Below are 22,554 nucleotides of genomic sequence, written 5' to 3' on the forward strand. Positions count from 1 at the left end.
TTATTGTTTCACATAATACATTTTTTGAAACAATGTACAAAGTTGATTTTTACAGTCATTATATTTACTAGTCAATTTACCTGTCCATACAGTATATCCCTATTACAAAATGTTATCAATTAATTCAAGACAATAGAATAATTTTTATAATAAGCATAACTGTATATTTTTTCTAGCTAATAAAGAAAAATGTTATCTCTGTCTCTGAAAGATTCATAAGCAAATCCATTTTACGTTTTGAACAATGGAGGTCTTTTTTAAAGAAAAATTTAGCCAAGCATGGTGGTATGTGCCTGTAATCCCAGCACTTGATAGACTGAGGCAGAGGGGCTCCTGAGTTCAAGGACAGGCTGGGTACATAGGGAGTTTCAGCCCAGCCTGCATTACACAGTGAGACCCTATCTCCTATGTTCTCCTAGTTCCCTAGTATATCAGACATACTAAAAACAAACAACAGCAAAATCTAAAAATCATTATTGATAGTTACAATGCCTAATCCCTGTGACTGCTATGCGTTTGCATCAGCAAAGGACTGTTTACCTTGACTTGTGTTAAGCTGTTTATTTATATTGACCTTATATGTGATCATAGAAGATAAGTAGCTTGCTTGTTTAACTCTTGGTTTGACTCAACCCTTTATTTCTGTTTTTTTAATTCTTAGGTTTATCAGGCTTTTATTTCTATTGATCTTTTATTCTCTGTATTCTTAGAAAATGGCTATTCTAGATATTAAAATTACTGAGCTTACTAAAAGCAAGAAAGTCACTAAGCAATAACCATCTCTTTTGAATTTTCTGTCTGCCTAGCATTCATTCAAATTAAAATGAGATCAAAGTGTATGTAGTAGGACTAAGAAATATGCAAATGTCAAAGAATTTAATTACTGTTTTCATCACAATAACACTCTTCTGAAAATAAGTAAATAAAAACAGTATAATTAAAATAGTCACTACTGATGTCAGAATGAAATTCTGTTTGTCATGCACCCAGTGTGATACCTTTTCACCCTTTGCCCAAATCAGAAACCACTGCTTCTGCTGGAAGCTAGAAAGAACACAACCTATTAGTGTATTTGTGGATGCCTGAGGAGGAAAAGGGCTTGAAGTGTCTTCATTGGCTTCTTATAATTACAACTTTGCTAGGTGTAAAGCCTTTGTAAAATAGAAAATGCTAAATTATTGGTTTGCAAGCATTACTGAGTTTTCTTCTTGTTAGTCTGTGATACTTAGTTCAATAGTACCAGCTTCGTAAAGATCATCTTCTGTTTCTTAAGAATTTATCTGATTGGGCTGGCAATGTGGCTCAAATAGTAGAGCACCTGCCAAGCAAGTACAAGGCCTTGAGTTCAAACCCCTGTACTGCCACGAAAATAAATAAACAAGCAGAAGAGAATTTATCTGGAAGAAGTTCTGGTTTCCATTTTAATAAAAAAGAAAATAGAAGGTAGGATTACATTTATTTAAAATCTCTCCAACAGTAAAAAATTTAAAGCAGTGTTATAGTAACTAGTAAACTTTACTCCTGTGGTCTTATGATGTCTTCATCTTTTAATTTTTAGCCCCAAGAAATAAAAGATATTCTTTAACAGTATATTTGCCCTTTCCAGTGTCTGGGCGGGTGATCTTGTTGTTGGGGGACGTTTGTTTGTTTGTAAAACAATCTTTACAGGCTTATGTGACCACAGGTTAACTGGTTTTCCAGCTTTAAAAAAAATGTTGCTTATATTAGAGAAAAAATTGCATTGAAAATTGTTCCTTTGTTTTATACTATTGTTTTCTTGATGAAAATATAGAACCAGGCAAAATTATCTTCTTGTTCTCACCAAATAGAATATCAGTTCACATTTAAGATTCTAATGAGGTGAATAGTTGTTCTGTTTATTAATCATTTATTTATCAAGTAGAACTTTTAAAATGCTGTCTCACAGAAAGTCTAGTGAGAAAGCACTGTTGGAAAATCGATTGTATAATATCACACCTTTCCCTATTCTGTAATGTTATTTACATCCCAGACATTTATATGATCATTGCTTATGTGAAAAAATGAAAGTAATATTCCCGAAGAAAGTGGTTACCTGTAGGGATTTTTTATTTTTACTTGTTTAACTGATACTTAAATAACTTTGAATACTGGCAGGAAGAAAACTTTATAAAACTCCTGAAATGATGCACACCAGGACTATGGATAAGTAATCTAAGTTTATAAGATTCTATAAATGAAATAAACACTCACTTTAGATATAGATAAAATAAATTGAAATCCATAGTAATATTGCTAATTTTCAACATTCAGCATAGACAAAGAAGTCAAATTAGTTTTAATTTAATCAAGATACTATAAATTTTTAGCTTTTGAAATCATTCAAAACACTCATGTTGAGTGTTGATTTTAAGATTTAAGTTATTAAAATGTATAGCTAGAGCCCTTGTAGATCTGTGACTAGGACACATTCAGTGTGGAAAACGTACTATCATGTCTATGTCTCATGGTCATATAAATGCTAAAGAAAAATGGCTGCTATTGTAGCTACTAGTTTGATTTAAATTATATAATGATATTTCATAGTAAACTTTCCTGTCGTGGTGAGAAGAGGACTAGAAATAACCATCCCAACTGCTACCAAGTGTTTTTCTGCTGTATATTCAAGCCTGAGCTTTTTGTTTTATAGATTTCCTTGCAAATGAGTTTGTAATAGTGTCCAAATATTATAGGTCCAAGAGGTTTCAATTAAATGATACTAAGTACACACAGATTATTTATTTACATCAAGTAATAATTAAGATGGATATGCTAAAAGAAGGTTTTATTGTTTATTCTATCCTTGCTCATTTGGTACAAATGAGGATCAATGTAAAATATGCAGACTATTGCCAGGCTTAGGGGATCATACCTATAATCCTGGGTACTCAGAAAGATCATGATTCTAGGCTAGCCTGTTCAAAAAAGTTAACAAGACCCCATTTGAACAAAAAAACCTGGGCATGGTGGCTTGTGCCTGACATTCCAGCTTCATAGGAAGCACAAAGTTGGAGGATTGCAGGACAAGGAAAACAAGACCCTGTGGGAAAAATACCTACAGGAAGAATGACTGGGAGTGTGTCTCAAGTGGTAGAACACCTGCAGAGCAAGCATGAGGCCCTGAGTTCAAACCCCAGTACCACAAAAAAAGAAGTTATATGTATATGTACATATATACATATATTTATACACACATACAGAGAGACCAGTCTATAAACTATTGATTTATATATGTAAAATACTAATCTTTTAATTTCAGTGGGTGAATAAATATAAACATTACACAAAGTCATAAATCAAATAATACATGATTTCAAATAGGTCTATATTGGAGAACTAATTAGAATAATTTATGATAAGGGTTTATGGTTTTGTTTTAGTGTAGACATTTTTAGGTCCATAATTACCTAAGTGTGGTAAATTTAGCAGTTATTCCATGACAACCTATATATATATGTATGTATATATATGTGTATGTGTGTAAGTATATATATATATATATATATGTATGTATGTATAGCAATACTGTGCTCCCAAATAGTAAAACTGGCTTTCACTGTATGTATGATGAAAGTTGTATATATGTATTCAACAGGGATTTTTATTAAATTGAATTATATCACTCCTCTGGATCTTAGAGATCCTTAAATATGTAAGCATTCAAAATTTTACAGGTATTGTGTTTTTAAAAAAATAATCAGCATAGATTAAGTATATACAATTTGTCTTACTTGATCATGCAATATTTTTATATTTTAAATTCCCATTTATCAATTACTTTACATTATAGCTACAAAGATTTTTTTCATATAGTAATCCAAATAATACATTAATTGCCATTTTATGTTTTTACTTCATCATAAATTTTTATTAACAGGATTATTAGCTTCTAAAGATTAAAAAAGCATCCCAGTCATAGAATAATCAATCTCCATTGTGAATAGCATAGTTTTTTATATTTCTGTAGCATATAAATGTCCAGCAGAACCTTTATTTTTGTAGCTGATAAAAAACTTTTCTTTCTCATTGAACATATTGTGTACCTTTGAGATTTTCTTCTTTAAAAAATCTTCTCTTAAACTATGTGTGTGAGTGTATGTATACGTATAATACCTGTGTCCATTTTGTATGAATATAGAGAGTTAAGTTGTCCCATGTGGGTAGTATATTCTTTGCCATCATAGGTACTTTTGAACTTTATCAATGTTGTCTTTGAGTCCTTTACAAAGATACCATTACTTAGTTGCCATTAAGTAAGTTGTTGTAGAGGGAGGCTGTTTTTGTTTGTTGTATGTTTCTTTTCTTTCAGAAATTACAGATGTTTGTAATTAGCTTCAAATACTACCTTAATAGCAATTGGAAGATAACTGCATTCAGCCGTCATGGTCTTTCCTTTTATTTTTGGAAGAGAATTACAACTAATCTGCAAGAAAGGGCTTAAAAATAGCAATGAGATCACCAGAGTAGTGCTGGACACTCTTCTCCTGGCTTCATCTGAAATTTTGAGTAAGTGGACCAGAACTAGGAAACAAAGACTTACTGAGTTTTACTCTTCATTTTCTAACTCTCCAGAAGGATACTTCTGAATGGGATGAGAAAACTAAAGAGAGCCAAATTTTGTGATCCAAGCAAATTAGTGTTATTAACACCTATCACACTCGGATGCAGCTCTCATGCTTCATTTCTTAGTTTAGAAAAATCTCTTGAAAAGTTTTTGTCACATCATTTTCAAAGGCCCAGACTTTGGAACATTTGATAAAAGTATGCATTATATACCCACCAAATTTATTTTAGACTGACAGAGTCTCTCCTAGAACCTTCCAATGTTGTGTAAAATTTATTTTTGAATAATCTTGTCTTTCCCTGGAGACAATAGTTCCATTTAGGGGAGGTTCACATTTTCTCTTCATCTCAGGTGTAAAATTACTGATTCCCTTTTTTAATCGAATAACTTGAATGAGACTAGTTTGATTTCTAAATCTCTTTAAAAATCTGTCACCACTGTATCTGTTAAATTTATAAATACATTAAGGAAAGATAAATACTATTACAATGGAAATTCAGTACATTTTAACATTAAAAGAAATCCTCAGATGTTAAGCTCATTATGGTTCCATTTGAGTTTTACCTTTTTTTTTTTTTTTTAAACCAAGGATGTGTAAACAGGGCTAAAGTCTATAGTGAAAGTTTAGAAAGACTTCAGCCTTAATTAAGCTAAAGGTGCTAAATTCTAACTCAGGACTTTTAACTCATAACTTCTCTACTGATTTCTTGGAGTTCTGCCCTATAATTTCCCCTTACCTTCTTTAGACACCAAAATTCTCAGTATAAGGTGAATAGTAAAGCTCACCCAGAAGCGTTTGTGTCTCTGTGTGCTGTACGCACACACACACACTCTCTAATAGTTGTTAGACAACTTTAGTATAAATTATGAAAAGTTTTTTTGTTTTTTGCCATACTGGGGTTTGAACTCAGGGCTTCATACATGCTAGGTAGGTGCTCTACCACGTGGAATGCCTTCAGCTGTGTGTGTGTGTGTGTGTGTGTGTGTGTGTGTGTGTGTGTGTGTGTGAGTGAGATTTGAATCTAGGACCTTGGTGCATGCCCCAGGCCCTCGCACTGAGCCACATTTTTGGTTCAGAAAAAATGTTTTTTTGTTGTTGGCTGAATGTTCTATGAAAGAAAGGATGTATTCATTTACCAAGTGAAATAATTCATTGTTATATAAAATTAGATTGTAGGCCTCTTTCACTGATCAGAAAATATTTTAATGTCATTTATGAAACTAAGCCCTATGTTTTTGCTCTTTGTTGTTACAATTATCAGATGAGTGATAATTGTAATGAACTGTTACAGCAATTTTTCAGTGAAAATTCACCACCGTCAAGAACCCAGTGGAGGTATTGTGAAGAAATACACATTTAGATATTTTGGTGATGCCTAAAGTCTGAGGTAGTTGTTTTAGCTAGCAATTTCAAGAAAATTTAGTGTTTAAATACAAGAATGGGAGAGGCTGGATATTTCATATGAAGTTAATTTTTCTGGAATAAGTTGCCAAGCTATTTTGAATTTTAATAATGCCAAGAGTAAAATGTGTGATTAATTGCATATGTATAATTGGATTTTTCCTGCCATGATTGGGCAGCATAGTTTATGTAAAACTATAAAAAAATTTTTAAGCCAGGCACTGTGGCTCACACCTGAAGTCCTGGCTCCTTGGGAAATTGAAATTGGGAGAATTGAGGTTCAAGACCAGCCCCAGCAAAAAGTTAGCAAATCTCCATCTCAACCACTAAAAATCTGAGCATGGTGGTTGCATGCCTGTCATCCTAGCTACACAGGAAGCATAATAGGAGGATCGAGGTCTAGACAGGCCCTGGGACAGAGAGGTATTTGAAAAACACCTAAGGCAAAAAGGTCTGGAAGTGTGGCTCACATGATAGGGACAGCAATACCACCACAAAAAAAAATTCCTAATGCCGTGTATTCATTCATTTTATAAATCTCTTGATTTCCTGTTACTTGTGTATCAGATGTTTTTCAAGATATTAGGGTTACAGGTTATTGGGGATAAAACACATGCCATGTTAGAGGCCAACTTTGTAATGTCAGGATCCTCAGTCTCATTCCTGTTTATTGTTTAGCTGGCACATGCAAGGCTTTAAGGAATTACAAGAATTAAAAAACATATGAGATATGACCCATCTCTAAAAAGAGAATGATCCCTAGACACTACATGAAACTTGAAGCATTGCAAAAGATGTGAGATAAACCTTGTAGAATATCTGAACCCATAGTCCAGTTCACTGTTAAAATGAGATTCCAATACGTCTACTGGAATATGAAAATATATATAGTTGTCCCCTGGTATTCCCAGGGAGTTGGTTCTAGTACCGCATTGGTTCTAGCACATCTATGAATGTTCAGGTCCCTTACATAAAATGACAGTACTTGCATATAACCTATGCATATGCTCTTGTGTGCCTTAAATGATCTCTGGATTACTTATAATACCTAGTACCTTGTAAGTGCTGTTTAAACAGTTGTGATACTGCACTTCAGGGAATAATGAAGAAAAAAGTCTGTACATGTTCAATATAGATCCAATTTTTTTAAATAATATTTTGATCCCCATGACTGACTGAATCTGCAAATGCTGAGCATGTAGATATGGAGGCTCTAATATATTTTTTTTATTCTAATTCATTTTGACAATAAAAATTGTTATTTGAGATGCAGCAATATCTTGTGTGGCAGGGCCTGGATTCTTGAAGCAAGTAAACCTGAGTTCAGTTCTGGCCTTTTCCTTTCACTAGCTTTACAGTGTTTTATTATACCTGTCTGACCTCAGTTCTAGACTGTATAGTGGAGATCATTGTAATGTCACTTGTCTTGGTGGTGTTGCTAGGATTAAAATAACTGAGATAATGTATATAATTATTAATATAGTACCTAATTAAGAACTCTATTGTATTTTTATTATTCCAGATGAATACCAGTTTATGCTAGTTCTTGGCCACCATTATATAGACTGTATATTCCTCATTTGTCTCCTCTTTGCCAAGATAAAAGCATCATTAAATCTCATCCTTTTTGTTTCCTTCCAAGGTTAGTAGAATAGTTATAATACCATGATAATTTCTGCACACTAACTCCTAAACAGTAGAAACAGCAAATTCTTAGTGATTTAATTGCTTTTAATTTTATAGTATTTTGAAAGAAATGTTGTTTTTCAGTATACACAGTATGGATCGACAAATGGTGCTCAGCAGAGGTCTGTTGGACCTTCCTTAGTGAGACTTGTCGCTATGCCCTCACATTGTTCCTCATGCACTCTCTCTGGTTGCTCTAGAATGTTCTGGGTATATTAGCTGATAGTCTGCCATTGTCAGTGCACACAGCTATTGCATGAACACAGTTCTGTCCTTCAAACTGATGTAATTTCTTTTCTTTGATTTCATGTCAGAGGGTTATGCTCAACCTTCCTTTTTAAGCTGTCACCATACCTATACCTGTGCTTTCACTGACAGTCAAGGTAGGTCAGTAAGTGGAAAGAGACAGAAAGAAGGATTCAAGATTAAATAAAGGATAATTCCTCTTCAGATGTGATTTAAAACAACAACAACTTACTTTACAGGGAAAGCTAAAAGTCACTTCTCCCTTTGTGTGTGTGCTGTGTGTGTGTGTGGTGGGGACGGGTACTGGGTTTCAACTCAGGGCCTACACTTTGAGCCATTACACCAGCCCTATTTTCTGATGGGTTGTTTCAAGATAGGGTCTGGCGAACTATTTGTCCGGGCTGGCTCCGAACCCTGATCCTCCTGATCTGTGCCTCCTGAGTAGTTAGGATTACAGTCATGAGTCACCGGCGCCCAACTCACTTCAATACTTGTTCACGTTTATTCTAGTGTATGTGATGTCATTGCACTGTAAGATAATTGTTTTTTACTATCTTTGTTCATGAAGCTTGGGTGAATACCTTCTTTTCTGAACCATGATACTCAAGTCTCAGATTTGAAGTGATTTAGTAAAACATTTTTTGTCCCTAAATACTTAAATAATTCCAGGGAAGTTACACTTACAGCACTTTTCTCTAAAGAAAAGATTCTTTTAAACAGGTCTATTTGCTTCCTTCTTTTTCTTTCTTTCTTCCTTTCCTTTCCTTCTTTCTTTCTTTCTTTTTCTTTCCCTCTCTCTTCCTCTCTCTCTTCCCCTCTCTCTTTCTCCCTTCTTTCCCTTTCCCCTTCTCCCTTCCCCCTTCCCCTTTCTCACTTTTCCCTTCCCCTTCCCCTTTCTCACTTTTCCCTTCCCCTTTCTCACTTTTCCCTTCCCCCTTCTCACTTTTCCCTTCCCCCTTCTCACTTTTCCCTTCCCCCTTCTGACTCTCAATCCTTCTGCTTCTGGAATGCTAGGATTACAGGCATGTCATCACTCCTGACTCATTTTTCTTTTAATCCCCCATGTATCTGTCTTTTAAAAAAAAAAAATCATACCTATATGAAACACTTGTCTTTTAAAGGAAATATATTGGTCATATTTTATATATTTTTTTACTAACCTATGTGTTCTGACCCATTACTCAATTTTCTTAAATATATTTCCTCTAAGTGATTAACATTTTAGATTGTTTGGAATTTAAGTTTTTTCATGTTAGTGGTTTGTTCCTGGCATCTATTTTTTCATATTTTGTGTTGCTTTTTCAGAACTTTGCTAGTTGATAACATTTGGATAATTTTAGTGTTAGAAATACTCTCTGCGGACTGGGGGTGTGGCTCAAATAGTAGAGCATCTGCCTGACAGGCGTGAGGCCCTGAGTTCAAATCCCAGTACTGGAAAAATACACACACACAAAAGAAGAGAAGTGACTGTGTGTGTTACTAAAAGTTTTTAGCTTACATTCTTTTTCTAAAATACTGGGATTTATCTGACAGGAAATATGATGTTAGTAGAAAATAACCCTGACACCATTGTTGCTGAGTCTCTACTTCTGTGTTTCTAAATATTCTGTTTGGATTTATTTGTTTACGTTTAATAAAGTGCCATATACTTACTCATCATTTCTAAATGCACCCGTTAGCCAGTAACCATTCATTTTAATTGTTGCTTAAGAGATTCTGACAGTTACAAGTAGTGAATGCAGTTTCTGTTGTGTTTCTCTGCTTATTTCTTTTAGAAAGTTCCAAAACATAAACTTTTAATGAATAAGGCAAAATGGGTTTTTCTTAGCAAAAAAGTATATAAATAAGAGTAACATGTCTGAAAGTACTAGCTGTTGATTATTTCAGCCAAATTTTGATCCTTATGTAAATGCCCTACATAGTGATTCCTAGTTTGGCTAATTCTTTTATTTTAAATGATATCACACATTATTTTAGTAGAAACATTCACAGCTAGCTCCTGTTTGGGAGGGAGGAATGTGGGATATTGACATTAAATTATGTGGACACTGTTGATCTACAAAAATTCACCCAAACTGAGCTGACTTAACAGTCTCCCTCATCAAACGACCATTCTCCTAGATTACCAGAGACATTTTTGAGGTATCATGGGGGAAGTGTGACTGTCAGCATAGGAAGAAACATCATGATGTAATGAAAAACACTGGAATTCAAAGTGAAGAAACCAAAGTCCTGAGCTGAGATTTGCAGCTAACCCCAAACAAGTCACTTGGCTGTAATCCTACCTAATTACACACCATTGTTGTGAAGATTAAATGGGCTGATTAAACACCTGATTCTCAAGTTTCTTCATGTGTAAAAAAAGAAATTGGTATGGAAGAACAACATTCCTTTCAGGTCTAACATTCTGAAGTTTTCTTCCTAAAATATATATTGGTGTTTTGAAAGATACAAATCTTCATATAGAATGTATTTACAAAGCCAAATAATTAGGAAATTGTAGACTCTACACTGTGATGAAAAGTGAAAGTAACCAATAAGCTTATCAGGCTCCCTTCCCATGCTTCAGTAGGTTTAGTTTCAAAGTTTCAGATTCTGCTTATAATGCTGTTCTTACTCTTTTTCTCACGTGTTTGAAATGGTGACATCAGCATAAATTTTCGGTGAAAGATTTATCTTTGATGTTTATTCAGATATATCTACTCCAATAACAAAGGCTCCAGTTTATTATGTTTCACAGCACACTGCTATTCCCATAATGTCCATTCATTTTTCAGGTGTTATGCTTACAGTTTTGGATGAGTTCCAGAAAGTGTTTCATGAATTACTTTTATATTTCTTTTGGATTTTTTTAGCTTTTATTTATACCAATTGTTATTGTGACTTTTGAAATTGATTAAATTGCTTATAGATTTGATTTAATTTGAGTCTGGAAATGAAAAGTGATGAAAGGTGAGATCAGCTACAGTGCCCAAACTTAAAATAACATTGAAATAGAAGGTGAACTATGATTTGTACATTATCTTGACTTCTGTTAGTAGTGGTGTTCTTAAAGAAATGAACATTTGTATTCTCAATTTCAAAACTTTGCCATATAAAACTAATTTATTTTCAAATACAAAATAAATTGAAGCAAAGGATGTAAAGTTAAAGACAAAACCTTCACTTCTGTCCCCACCATTGCCCTTCACAAACCCTATTATGTTGTTAACATATTGGTGTGTGGAAATTTCTTATGCATATACAAGTTAAGTGTACAAGTATGTGTTTCTGCTTTTCTTTCCTCCATACATTCTATTCAATAATATAATTTCATTTAATATATCTTGTACCTTTTTCTGTAAATGTTCATGCATATCTTTTTATTATTACTTCATTATGTCCTCTTGTATGGCTGCACCATACTTTATTTAACTAGTCCCCAATTATGAACATTTAGATTTTTTCGCTTTTAACACAGTACTGCTATGAAGAATCTTGTATGTATGTCTTGGCATACTTTCATTTACAATAAATCCTACCACTGGAATTGCTGACTTGGTGTATGTTTAGTTGTTTGAATTTTCTTGATTTTTGAGTTTAAGTTGAATATTTTTTCATATTTCTTAGTCACATTTTGGTTTTTGCTAAACTACCTATTCATCTCCTTCTTCATTTTCTCTTGGTCTATTAAAACTTTTTGAATTCTAAAGATTATGAAATACCTCCTATCTCTGTATTAACAAATATTTTCCCAGTTTATGCTTTGGGTTTTGTTATTTTACCTTATTTCTGTTTATTTGCTTATTTTGCCATTCCTTTCTATGTACTTAGCAATTTTTATTTTAGCCTTTCCCAGTCCCAAGATTAAAGTGTTACTTTATAAATTATATTAATGTCCACTAGGATACTTCTCATTTTCCTTTCATAATTCACTGGATGTTGTAATTTTCTAGATAAATTTTAATATAATTTTGTCCAATCACTCCTCTTCCTCTCCTTCACCCTCTGCCCTCCAAAAATCACCATCTTGCAATCAATTTGAGAGAAAGCATGAGAGAGCAGAGAGGTAGTTTAAAACTAGAGGGAAGGTGGTGAATGATATCTTTCTTACAATGAATTGTTATATACAAGAATAAGGCATGGTTTTTTCATTCATTCATTTTTACTCCCCTCATGAAGTATATTATACCTTTTGACAAGAGTGGTGGTGCACAACTGTAATCCCAGCACTCAGGAGGCTGACAGGAAGATCACAAGTTCAAAGCCAATCTGAATTATATTCAGAACAAGACCCTGTCTCAAAACAATAAAATGTTACAACTTTTATCATATAACTTCTGCACATTATTTATAAAACATACAAGTATTGCATCTTTTTATTACCCTTATAAAAAGGATTTTATTCTTCATTTCCAAATTGATTGCTGGGTTTTGTATACTTAGTTTTCCAGACATATTGTCATCTGCAAATAATTTCTTCCCTTTCCCTCTAATAATTGATGCCTTCTCTTTATGTCTTCTTAAAACACCCATTTCACCTAGTTTTTCAAATTTATTTACATATTTATAAATTACTAATCCTTGTTAATTTCTTCTGAATCTGTGGATATGTCCCCTATTTACTTTTAAAATATTTGTGATTAGTTACCCTACTTATTACAGTAAATACTAAAGATACTTTTTGCTCATTATTTTAAAATCTTTAAAGTTAGAAACTTCTTCCATGCAAGTAGTCTGCATGCCTCATCCTGCTGCTTTATTTTTTTATTTACTTTTTTTCCTCCAATAAAAATGAAGACTGTTCTATCAGCCTTCTGTACCAAATTATGGAGTCACATTATACCTTCTAAGCTAAACAGTTTGTCTTTTTTGTTATGCCATCATGGAACATGATTTTCTAAACTCTTCATGTGCTTTTTCAGAATTCCTTGAAGATTTCCTTGACCTTGTTTGAATTCTTAACATGCCTCGTTACATAGGTTTTGTAGGCTTTAGAGTCTCCTGTTCTCCCAGAAACTCTCTGTTCCTTATTTTTTAATGAGTTCTAAGATTGGCAAAGATACTAGGTCTAGAAGAAAGATAGGGAAATTCCAAAGAGGCAGAGCAGGGAGTAATGGTCATTTATGTGATGCATGTATTTAAATATGTGTGTTTAGATATGGTTTTGTACGGATGTGATGTACTTTGAAGATAAAATAGCTATAATAATTTAATTCCTTATTAGATTGAATTTAAGCCTTGTAAGGTAGCAGTATCTTCTAAAAATCTAGCATTTTTAAAGATTGGTATTGCTGTGGTTAGAGTAATCTTAAGTAAAGCGGCGCAGTAGATACTTTTAAAAGGAAATAAGCAGTGGAAATAAATGTGCGTGTCTAATTCAATTTTCTGACGTGTGCATATTTACTGTGTAAGTGTGACAGTGTTTCCCTTCGCTGAGAATCAGCTCATCATGGAATGTCATCAACTTTCTCACTCTCTTTTAGGTCATGGAAAATGGAAGATTTGCAAAATACAGATATTTTACCCATGTCATGATCAATAAAACAGACATGTTCATGATAACTAGACGGTAAATTCTTTCTTTCTCTAAAGTAATGTGATAAGGGGTTAACTGACATCCACTTCTGAGGTGAAGAAGTTGGTACCCACCTTTTCCATATCAGTCTCACTGATTGCTGCTGACTTTGATCCTCTTGCATTAGAAGGCTAGTTCCTAGTACTATAAAAATTCATGCTCAGCTTTGTGTATGCTTGCAGATAAACACATAGTCACACACAAGCACAATTACGTATTAGACATTTTCCTGGTAGTTTCAAGAAATTCAGTAGGTACAGAAATTCCAGAAAGCTATCCTCTCAAAGCAAACTGAAAAAATACCCAACTTCACGTTACCCTAGAAGTTAGTAGTCCTCATAAGAATGCATATAGACTCGTAAGTGTGTATACAAATGGAAACATAACGTGAGTATGCCAACTGTAGTGACATCTTCAGATAGACCTATAGACAGTGAAAGGATAATTGCAAAATACACAGTGGCACAGCCTCTGGACATGGTTAGACTTGTACTGGAGCACCACTAGGTTTGTTCCACGAGCCCCTGCAACCCAGGATTGGTAAAGGGGGTGAGGTGAGAGCTTGGTTGGCTTGCTTCTCAGCCAGAAGCAACTATTTCTTTAACTCGGTTCCTTAAAGTAAGTATATGTTACTTTAGAAAACTGTGGTTGCACCTATAGTGAGTGTTTCAACTCAGAAGAGAAATTGGGGAAGAAAGAGACCTTTTAGGAAGAATTAAACAAAAATATTTTTATTTCTTGATTTCTTCCTCCAAAATGGGAGAATAAGAATTGATTAAAATAAAAAAGCCTAAGATGGTGATTTTTTTTTAATTTCCTTCTAAAATTGACAATGATAGCACTGTATTTTGCCTGTGAAAAACCCAAAGTTTGTTATATGTTGTTCTGTTCAACATGATTAGAAATCCTCATTCTGATATAGGCTGGGAAATATATTACTTGGAACCTTAGTAATAAAACATTTATTCTGAAGTGCTGGTTACATAACAGTTCCCCAAAATATTGGCTGATAATTGGCTCTGTAAATGTTTTGTTTCTTTTTTTTTTTTTTCTCTTGACATTTTATTTTTTTTTTGGAAGAGCTCATCTGAGTTTATTTTTTTTTATTTTTTTTTTTTCATTTTTCTTTTATTATTCATATGTGCATACAAGGCTTGGTTTATTTCTCCCCCCTGCCCCCACCCCCTCCCTTACCACCCACTCCACCCCCTCCCGCTCCCCCCCTCAATACCCAGCAGAAACTATTTTGCCCTTATCTCTAATTTTGTTGTAGAGAGAGTATAAGCAATAATAGGAAGGAACAAGGGGTTTTGCTGGTTGAGATAAGGATAGCTATACAGGGCATTGACTCACATTGATTTCCTGTGCGTGGGTGTTACCTTCTAGGTTAATTCTTTTTAATCTAACCTTTTCTCTAGTTCCTGGTCCCCTTTTCCTATTGGCCTCAGTTGCTTTAAGGTATCTGCTTTAGTTTCTCTGCATTAAGGGCAACAAATGCTAGCTAGTTTTTTAGGTGTCTTACCTATCCTCACCCCTCCCTTGTGTGCTCTCGCTTTTATCATGTGCTCATAGTCCAGTCCCCTTGTTGTGTTTGCCCTTGATCTAATGTCCACATATGAGGGAGAACATACGATTTTTGGTCTTTTGAGCCAGGCTAACCTCACTCAGAATGATGTTCTCCAATTCCATCCATTTACCAGCAAATGATAACATTTCGTTCTTCTTCATGGCTGCATAAAATTCCATTGTGTATAGATACCACATTTTCTTAATCCATTCGTCAGTGCTGGGGCATCTTGGCTGTTTCCATAACTTGGCTATTGTGAATAGTGCCGCAATAAACATGGGTGTGCAGGTGCCTCTGGAGTAACAGTCTTTTGGGTATATCCCCAAGAGTGGTATTGCTGGATCAAATGGTAGATCGATGTCCAGCTTTTTAAGTAGCCTCCAAATTTTTTTCCAGAGTGGTTGTACTAGTCTGCATTCCCACAAACAGTGTAAGAGGGTTCCTTTTTCCCCGCATCCTCGCCAACACCTGTTGGTGGTGGTGTTGCTGATGATGGCTATTCTAACAGGGGTGAGGTGGAATCTTAGTGTGGTTTTAATTTGCATTTCCTTTATTGCTAGAGATGGTGAGCATTTTTTCATGTGTTTTCTGGCCATTTGAATTTCTTCTTTTGAGAAAGTTCTGTTTAGTTCACGTGCCCATTTCTTTATTGGTTCATTAGTTTTGGGAGAATTTAGTTTTTTAAGTTCCCTGTATATTCTGGTTATCAGTCCTTTGTCTGATGTATAATTGGCAAATATTTTCTCCCACTCTGTGGGTGTTCTCTTCAGTTTAGAGACCATTTCTTTTGATGAACAGAAGCTTTTTAGTTTTATGAGGTCCCATTTATCTATGCTATCTCTTAGTTGCTGTGCTGCTGGGGTTTCATTGAGAAAGTTCTTACCTATACCTACTAACTCCAGAGTATTTCCTACTCTTTCTTGTATCAACTTAAGAGTTTGGGGTCTGATATTAAGATCCTTGATCCATTTTGAGTTAATCTTGGTATAGGGTGATATACATGGATCTAGTTTCAGTTTTTTGCAGACTGCTAACCAGTTTTCCCAGCAGTTTTTGTTGAAGAGGCTGCTATTTCTCCATCGTATATTTTTAGCTCCTTTGTCAAAGATAAGTTGCTTATAGTTGTGTGGCTTCATATCTGGATCCTCTATTCTGTTCCACTGGTCTTCATGTCTGTTTTTGTGCCAGTACCATGCTGTTTTTATTATTATTGCTTTGTAATATAGTTTGAAGTCAGGTATTGTGATACCTCCTGCATTGTTCTTTTGACTGAGTATTGCCTTGGCTATTCGTGGCCTCTTGTGTTTCCATATAAATTTAACAGTAGATTTTTCAATCTCTTTGATGAATGTCATTGGAATTTTGATGGGAATTGCATTAAACATGTAGATTACTTTTGGGAGTATCGACATTTTTACTATGTTGATTCTACCAATCCATGAGCATGGGAGATCTCTCCACTTTCTATAGTCTTCCTCAATCTCTTTCTTCAGAAGTGTATAGTTTTCCTTGTAGAGGTCTTTCACATCTTTTGTTAGGTTTACACCTAGGTATTTGATTTTTTTTGAGGCTATTGTAAATGGAATTGTTTTCATACATTCTTTTTCCGTTTGCTCATTGTTAGTGTATAGAAATGCTAATGATTTTTCTATGTTGATTTTATATCCTGCTACCTTGCTATAGCTATTGATGATGTCTAGAAGCTTCTGAGTAGAGTTTTTTGGGTCTTTAAGGTATAGGATCATGTCGTCTGCAAATAGGGATATTTTGACAGTTTCTTTACCTATTTGTATTCCTTTGATTCCTTCTTCTTGCCTAATTGCTCTGGCTAGGAATTCCAGTACTATGTTGAATAGGAGTGGAGATAGTGGGCATCCTTGTCTGGTTCCTGATTTTAGAGGGAATGGTTTTAATTTTTCTCCGTTAAGTATAATGCTGGCTGTAGGTTTGTCATATATAGCTTTTATAATGTTGAGGAACTTTCCTTCTATTCCTAGTTTTCTTAGAGCTTTTATCATGAAATGATGTTGGATCTTATCAAAGGCTTTTTCTGCATCTATTGAGATGATCAAGTGGTTTTTGTCTTTGCTTCTGTTAATGTGGTTTATTACGTTTATTGATTTTCGTATGTTGAACCACCCCTGCATCCCTGGGATGAAGCCTACCTGGTCGTGGTGAATAATCTTTTTGATGTGTTGCTGAATTCTATTTGCCATTATTTTGTTGAGGATTTTTACATCAATGTTCATTAAGGAGATTGGCCTATAGTTCTCCTTTTTGGAGGTGTCTTTGCCTGGTTTTGGGATAAGTGTAATAGTGGCTTCATAAAATGTGTTTGGCAGTTTTCCTTCCCTTTCTATTTCATGGAACAGTTTAAGGAGGGTTGGTATCAGTTCTTCTTTAAAGGTCTGATAGAATTCAGCAGAGAATCCATCAGGTCCTGGACTTTTCTTTTTGGGGAGACTCTTGATTGCTGCTTCAATTTCATTTTGTGTTATAGGTCTATTCAGGTGATTAATTTCCTCTTGGTTCAGTTTTGGATGATCATATGTATCTAGAAATCTGTCCATTTCTTTTAGATTTTCAAATTTATTTGAATATAGGTTCTCAAAGTAGTCTCTGATGATTTCCTGGACTTCCATGGTGTTTGTTGTTATCTCCCCTTTTGCATTCCTGATTCTACTAATTTGGGTTTTTTCTCTCCTCATTTTAGTCAGGTTTGCCAGGGGTCTATCGATCTTGTTTATTTTTTCAAAGAACCAACTTTTTGTTTCATTAATTCTTTGTATGGTTTTTTTGGTTTCTATTTCGTTGATTTCAGCTCTTATTTTTATTATTTCTCTCCTTCTATTTGTTTTGGGATTTGCTTGTTCTTGTTTTTCTAGGAGTTTGAGATGTATCATTAGGTCATTGATTTGGGATCTTTCAATCTTTTTAATATATGCACTCATGGCTATAAACTTTCCTCTCGAGACTGCCTTAGCTGTGTCCCATAGGTTCTGGTAGGTTGTGTTTTCATTTTCATTGACTTCTAGGAACTTTTTAATTTCCTCTTTTATTGCATCGATGATCCATTCTTCATTAAGTAATGAGTTATTTAGTTTCCAGCTGTTTGCATGTTTTTTGTCTTTACTTTTGTTGTTGAGTTCTACTTTTACTGCATTGTGGTCAGATAGTATGCATGGTATTATTTCTATTTTCTTATATTTGCTGAGGCTTGCTTTGTGCCCTAGGATATGATCTATTTTGGAGAAGGTTCCATGGGCTGCTGAGAAGAATGTATATTGTGTAGAGGTTGGATGAAATGTTCTGTAGACATCTACTAGGTCCACTTGATCTATTGCATATTTTAGATCTTGGATTTCTTTATTGAGTTTTTGTTTGGATGACCTATCTATTGATGATAATGGAGTGTTAAAGTCTCCCACAACCACTGTGTTGGCGTTTGTATATGCTTTTAGGTCTTTCAGGGTATGTTTGATGAAATTGGGTGAATTGACATTGGGTGCGTACAGATTGATGATTATTATTTCCTTTTGGTCTATTTCCCCTTTTATTAGTATGGAATGTCCTTCTTTATCTCGTTTGATCAATGTAGGTTTGAAGTCTACTTTGTCAGAGATAAGTATTGCTACTCCTGCTTGTTTTCGGGGGCCATTGGCTTGGTAAATCTTCTTCCAGCCTTTCATCCTAAGCATATGCTTATTTCTGTCGGTGAGATGAGTCTCCTGTAAGCAACAAATTGTTGGATCTTCTTTTTTAATCCATTTTGTCAAACGGTGTCTTTTGATGGGTGAATTAAGTCCATTAACATTAAGTGTTAGTACTGATAGGTATGTGGTGATTCCTGCCATTTAGTTATCTTAGTTGTTTGAAGGTTTGATTGTGTGTACCTAACTTGATGTTACTCTCTACTGTCTTGCTTTTTCTTATCCTGTGGTTTGGTGCTGCCTGCCTTTTCATGGTTAAGTTGGGTGTCACTTTCTGTGTGCAGGATCCCTTGCAGAATCTTTTGTAATGGTGGCTTTGTGGTCACATATTGTTTTAGTTTCTGCTTATCATGGAAGACTTTTATTGCTCCATCTATTTTGAATGATAGCTTTGCTGGGTAGAGTATCCTGGGGTTGAAGTTATTTTCATTCAGTGCCCGGAAGATCTCACCCCACGCTCTTCTTGCTTTTAATGTTTCTGTTGAGAAGTCTGCTGTGATTGTTTTGTTTCTTATGAAGTACTTTATATGTTACTTTTCAGGTGTTTTAGTTTTTCTAGTATATGTTACACTATAATTTCCCACTAAACATTAATCTACATCCCACATGTAGATTGATTTTCATTCTATTCAAAATATTTTCTAATTTCTTTTGAGATTCTTTGATCCATAGATTATTTTAGAAATGTCTAAGCATTTGGAAGTATTCTGTTACTGGTTTCTAGTTTAGTTCCATTATGATCTGAGAATGTACCTTTAAAGTTTCAGTTCTTTTAAATTCACTACTTTTTTTTGTTTTGTTTTTGGTTTTTTGTGGTGCTGAGAATGGAACCCAGGACTTCACACATGCTAGGGAAGAGCTGTACCACTGAGCCATACCCCAGCCATAAATTCATTAAGCTTCTTTATGACCCAGAATATAGTTTATCTAGGTGAATGTTCCATGTGCACTTGCAGAGAACATGTAAGTTCCTCAGTTTTTAAAGTGGATTATTTTCTCCCCTCTCCCCCAGTGGTGTATTGTTCGTCACAAAGGGAACATTTGGACAACTCACGTGTGAGTGGCAGTACACTTTTGATGAGTTTACCAAAGAGCCATTCATTGTTCATGGGAGAAGATTGCGCATTGAAGCAAAGGTATGTTGAATGGATTAAAAAAAATTTTTGAAACTGAAAACACATTGAAATAGTCATCTTTACTTTGGAAATGCTTATACCTCTTTTATAAATGTTGCTTTGCTTAGGCTTTTTTTGTTGTTGTTCATTTATTCACAGCTTACTCAGGCTTAAAGAAGAAAAAAGCTAAACCAAAGAAAAAAGTGCTATTTGTTTGCTATTACATTAAAGACAGCATTCCTGGATCCTTATTTTGTACTCAGTAGCAGAACCCTACCCCCATGTACAAAATAACAGCTAGTGGCTATTAACCTCTGCTGTAGCCCATCTGGTTTTCCTGGCTTTTTTTCCTACTTTTTTCTCTCTCTAGTGATGACAGTTCCTCTTATCTCTTGATTTCTTCACTTTTACCTTTTATTGAGACCTTGAATCAGCAGTCGTCCTTTTTTTTAAATGGCAGAAATCAATTTGCATAGATAATTTGGGGTACTTATAGGAATTGATAGTAAAGTTCCACCTTGTTTCTCCTGTGGTCCTAGTGGTCCTACCCATATTAATAGAGGCAGACACCACCCTTGTCCTCAGGAGTCCCACTTTTCTTTCTGTTTGTCCCTTAAATGCTTACTGTCTGCTTTTACACAGTTCTTTCCCACAAATACTAATAGAAAGCCAAAGGAGTGTAAACAGTAGAGGAAAATCGTAGGATCCAGGCACTGCCCCAATTTCTTTGATTCTACACTACTTTATTATTGCATGGCTGGTTTAAAATGTCATGAGTACATATATATTCATGCGAACACACATGCACATGTCCATATAGCAATGTATATATGCATATATACATGTGTATCATTTTTGAGCTGGACTCAGAATTCTGCAACATACATCAAGAACTGAATGAGAAGTCATCTGGAGAGGAAAAACAGTGACACTACTCCCAGACTTACCTCCTTCCCATTTTCTGTGTGACCATTTATGGCCTTAGTAATTGAAATCTCACCGTAGTTTTTTTAACCTAGATTGGGTGATAAGGAAAATGTTACAGCTTCCCATTTGTTTTGATTCTTCATGGTTATCTTTTCTTGGCTTTTTTAAAGTGCAAGATTTATGTAAGATAGGTGCTTTAAGCATAGACTGTTAAAGTTGAATAACATTTCTTTATTGTATTTCTACCACTGACTCTTTTTTTATGAGTTTATGTATTCTATTTATAGGAACGGGTGAAATCTGTATTCCATGCCAAAGAATTTGGAAAAATAATTAACTTCAAGACTCCAGAGGATGCTAGGGTAAATATGATTCTTTTACTTAAACCAGATAGAAGCCTTTCACTCCAAGCAGATAAATTCTGTTGGGAATTTCTGCATCTGTTGAGATGACCATCTGGTTTTTGTCCTTCATTCTCTTAATGGGGCAAACACATTCATTGATGTGCGTCTATTGAACCATCCTTGCATACCTAGGATAAAAAACACTTGATCATGCTGAATTACCTTTTTATTTTTATTTATTTATTTTATATCCTTTATTCATATGTGCATACAATGATTGGGTCATTACTCCCCCATTCCCCCCACCCCCTCCCTCTCGCCCCCCCCTCCTCGCTTCTAAGCAGATACTGTTTTGCCCTTATCTCTATGAATTATCGTTTTAATGTGCTGTTGGATTCAATTTGCTAGTGTTTTATGGAGGATCTTTTACATACATTCATCAAGAATTTTGACCTGCTACTTTCATTTTTTGCTGTGTCCTGACCTCATTTTTGTGTGTAGGAGATGGTGGCCTCATAGAATGTGTTTGGAAGAATTCCTTCCTCTTCTGTTTTTTTTGGAATAATTTAAAGAGAACTTATATTATTTGTTCTTTGAATGTTTAGCCAAACAAATTTGATGGGTCCCCCCAATTCCCAATACTGGAGATTGAATTTGGGTCCTCACATTTGCTAAGCAAATGTTCTACCACTTGAATCACACCCCAGTCCTGGGGCTTTGCTTTTTTTTTTTTTTTTTTTTGGCTGGGGGAGGGGCGGAAATAGTACTAGGGTTTGAATTCAGAGGCTTGTATTTGCTACACAGGCAGACTAGTACATGAACCACACCCCCAGCCCTTTTTGCTTTAGTTATTTTTCAAATAGGGTCTCACCTTTACTTCCAGGCCAGTATGAATTGCATGTTTCTCTTTATGCTCCCTGCATAGCTGGGATGATAGGCATGTTGCAGTATGCCCAGCTTTGTACTGGTTGAGATGGGGTCTCACAAACTTTTGCCTTGGCCTGCCTCAAATTGTGATTCTCTCAATCTCTGCCTCTCCAGTAGCTGGGATTATAGGTGAAGTTACCATGGTAGCTGCTGTGATAGCTTCACCTGTGGGCTTTTCTTTGATGGGAAACTTTACTAGCGCTTCAGTCTTCTTACTTATTATTGGTTCAAGTTTTCTGTTTCTTTAGAATTCAGTCTTGGTAAGGTCTGTATGTTTAGAATTTTTCCATTCTAGGTTATCAAATTTGTTAGCATATTGTCATAATAATCTTAAACTGTCTTTTATATTTCTGTGGTATTAGCTATCTCCCTTTTCATCTATGATTTTGTCTTTTTCTCCTTAGTCTAGCTAAAGGGTTTGGCTCATTTCTTCAGTTGATTTTTTTTTTGTATTTGTAGTCTCTATTTCATTTATTTACCTCTGATCTTTA

The 22,554-nt window shown here is 34.8% G+C and overlaps 1 protein-coding gene across 1 annotated transcript in view; it reads left to right on the forward strand.

The window, feature by feature from the left end:
* Vps13a (vacuolar protein sorting 13 homolog A) overlaps window positions 1–22,554 on the forward strand; it is a 237,897-nt gene that overhangs the window by 211,808 nt on the left and 3,535 nt on the right. Inside the window, exons 69-71 of the mRNA XM_074052093.1 lie at window positions 13,382–13,467; window positions 19,763–19,886; window positions 21,080–21,154. Of these exons, the coding sequence (XP_073908194.1) occupies window positions 13,382–13,467; window positions 19,763–19,886; window positions 21,080–21,154 (285 nt within the window). The remainder of the gene's footprint in view (window positions 1–13,381; window positions 13,468–19,762; window positions 19,887–21,079; window positions 21,155–22,554) is intronic.

The sequence above is a fragment of the Castor canadensis genome, chromosome 13 (genome assembly GCF_047511655.1).
Source record: "Castor canadensis chromosome 13, mCasCan1.hap1v2, whole genome shotgun sequence".
NCBI classification, from domain to species: domain Eukaryota; kingdom Metazoa; phylum Chordata; class Mammalia; order Rodentia; family Castoridae; genus Castor; species Castor canadensis.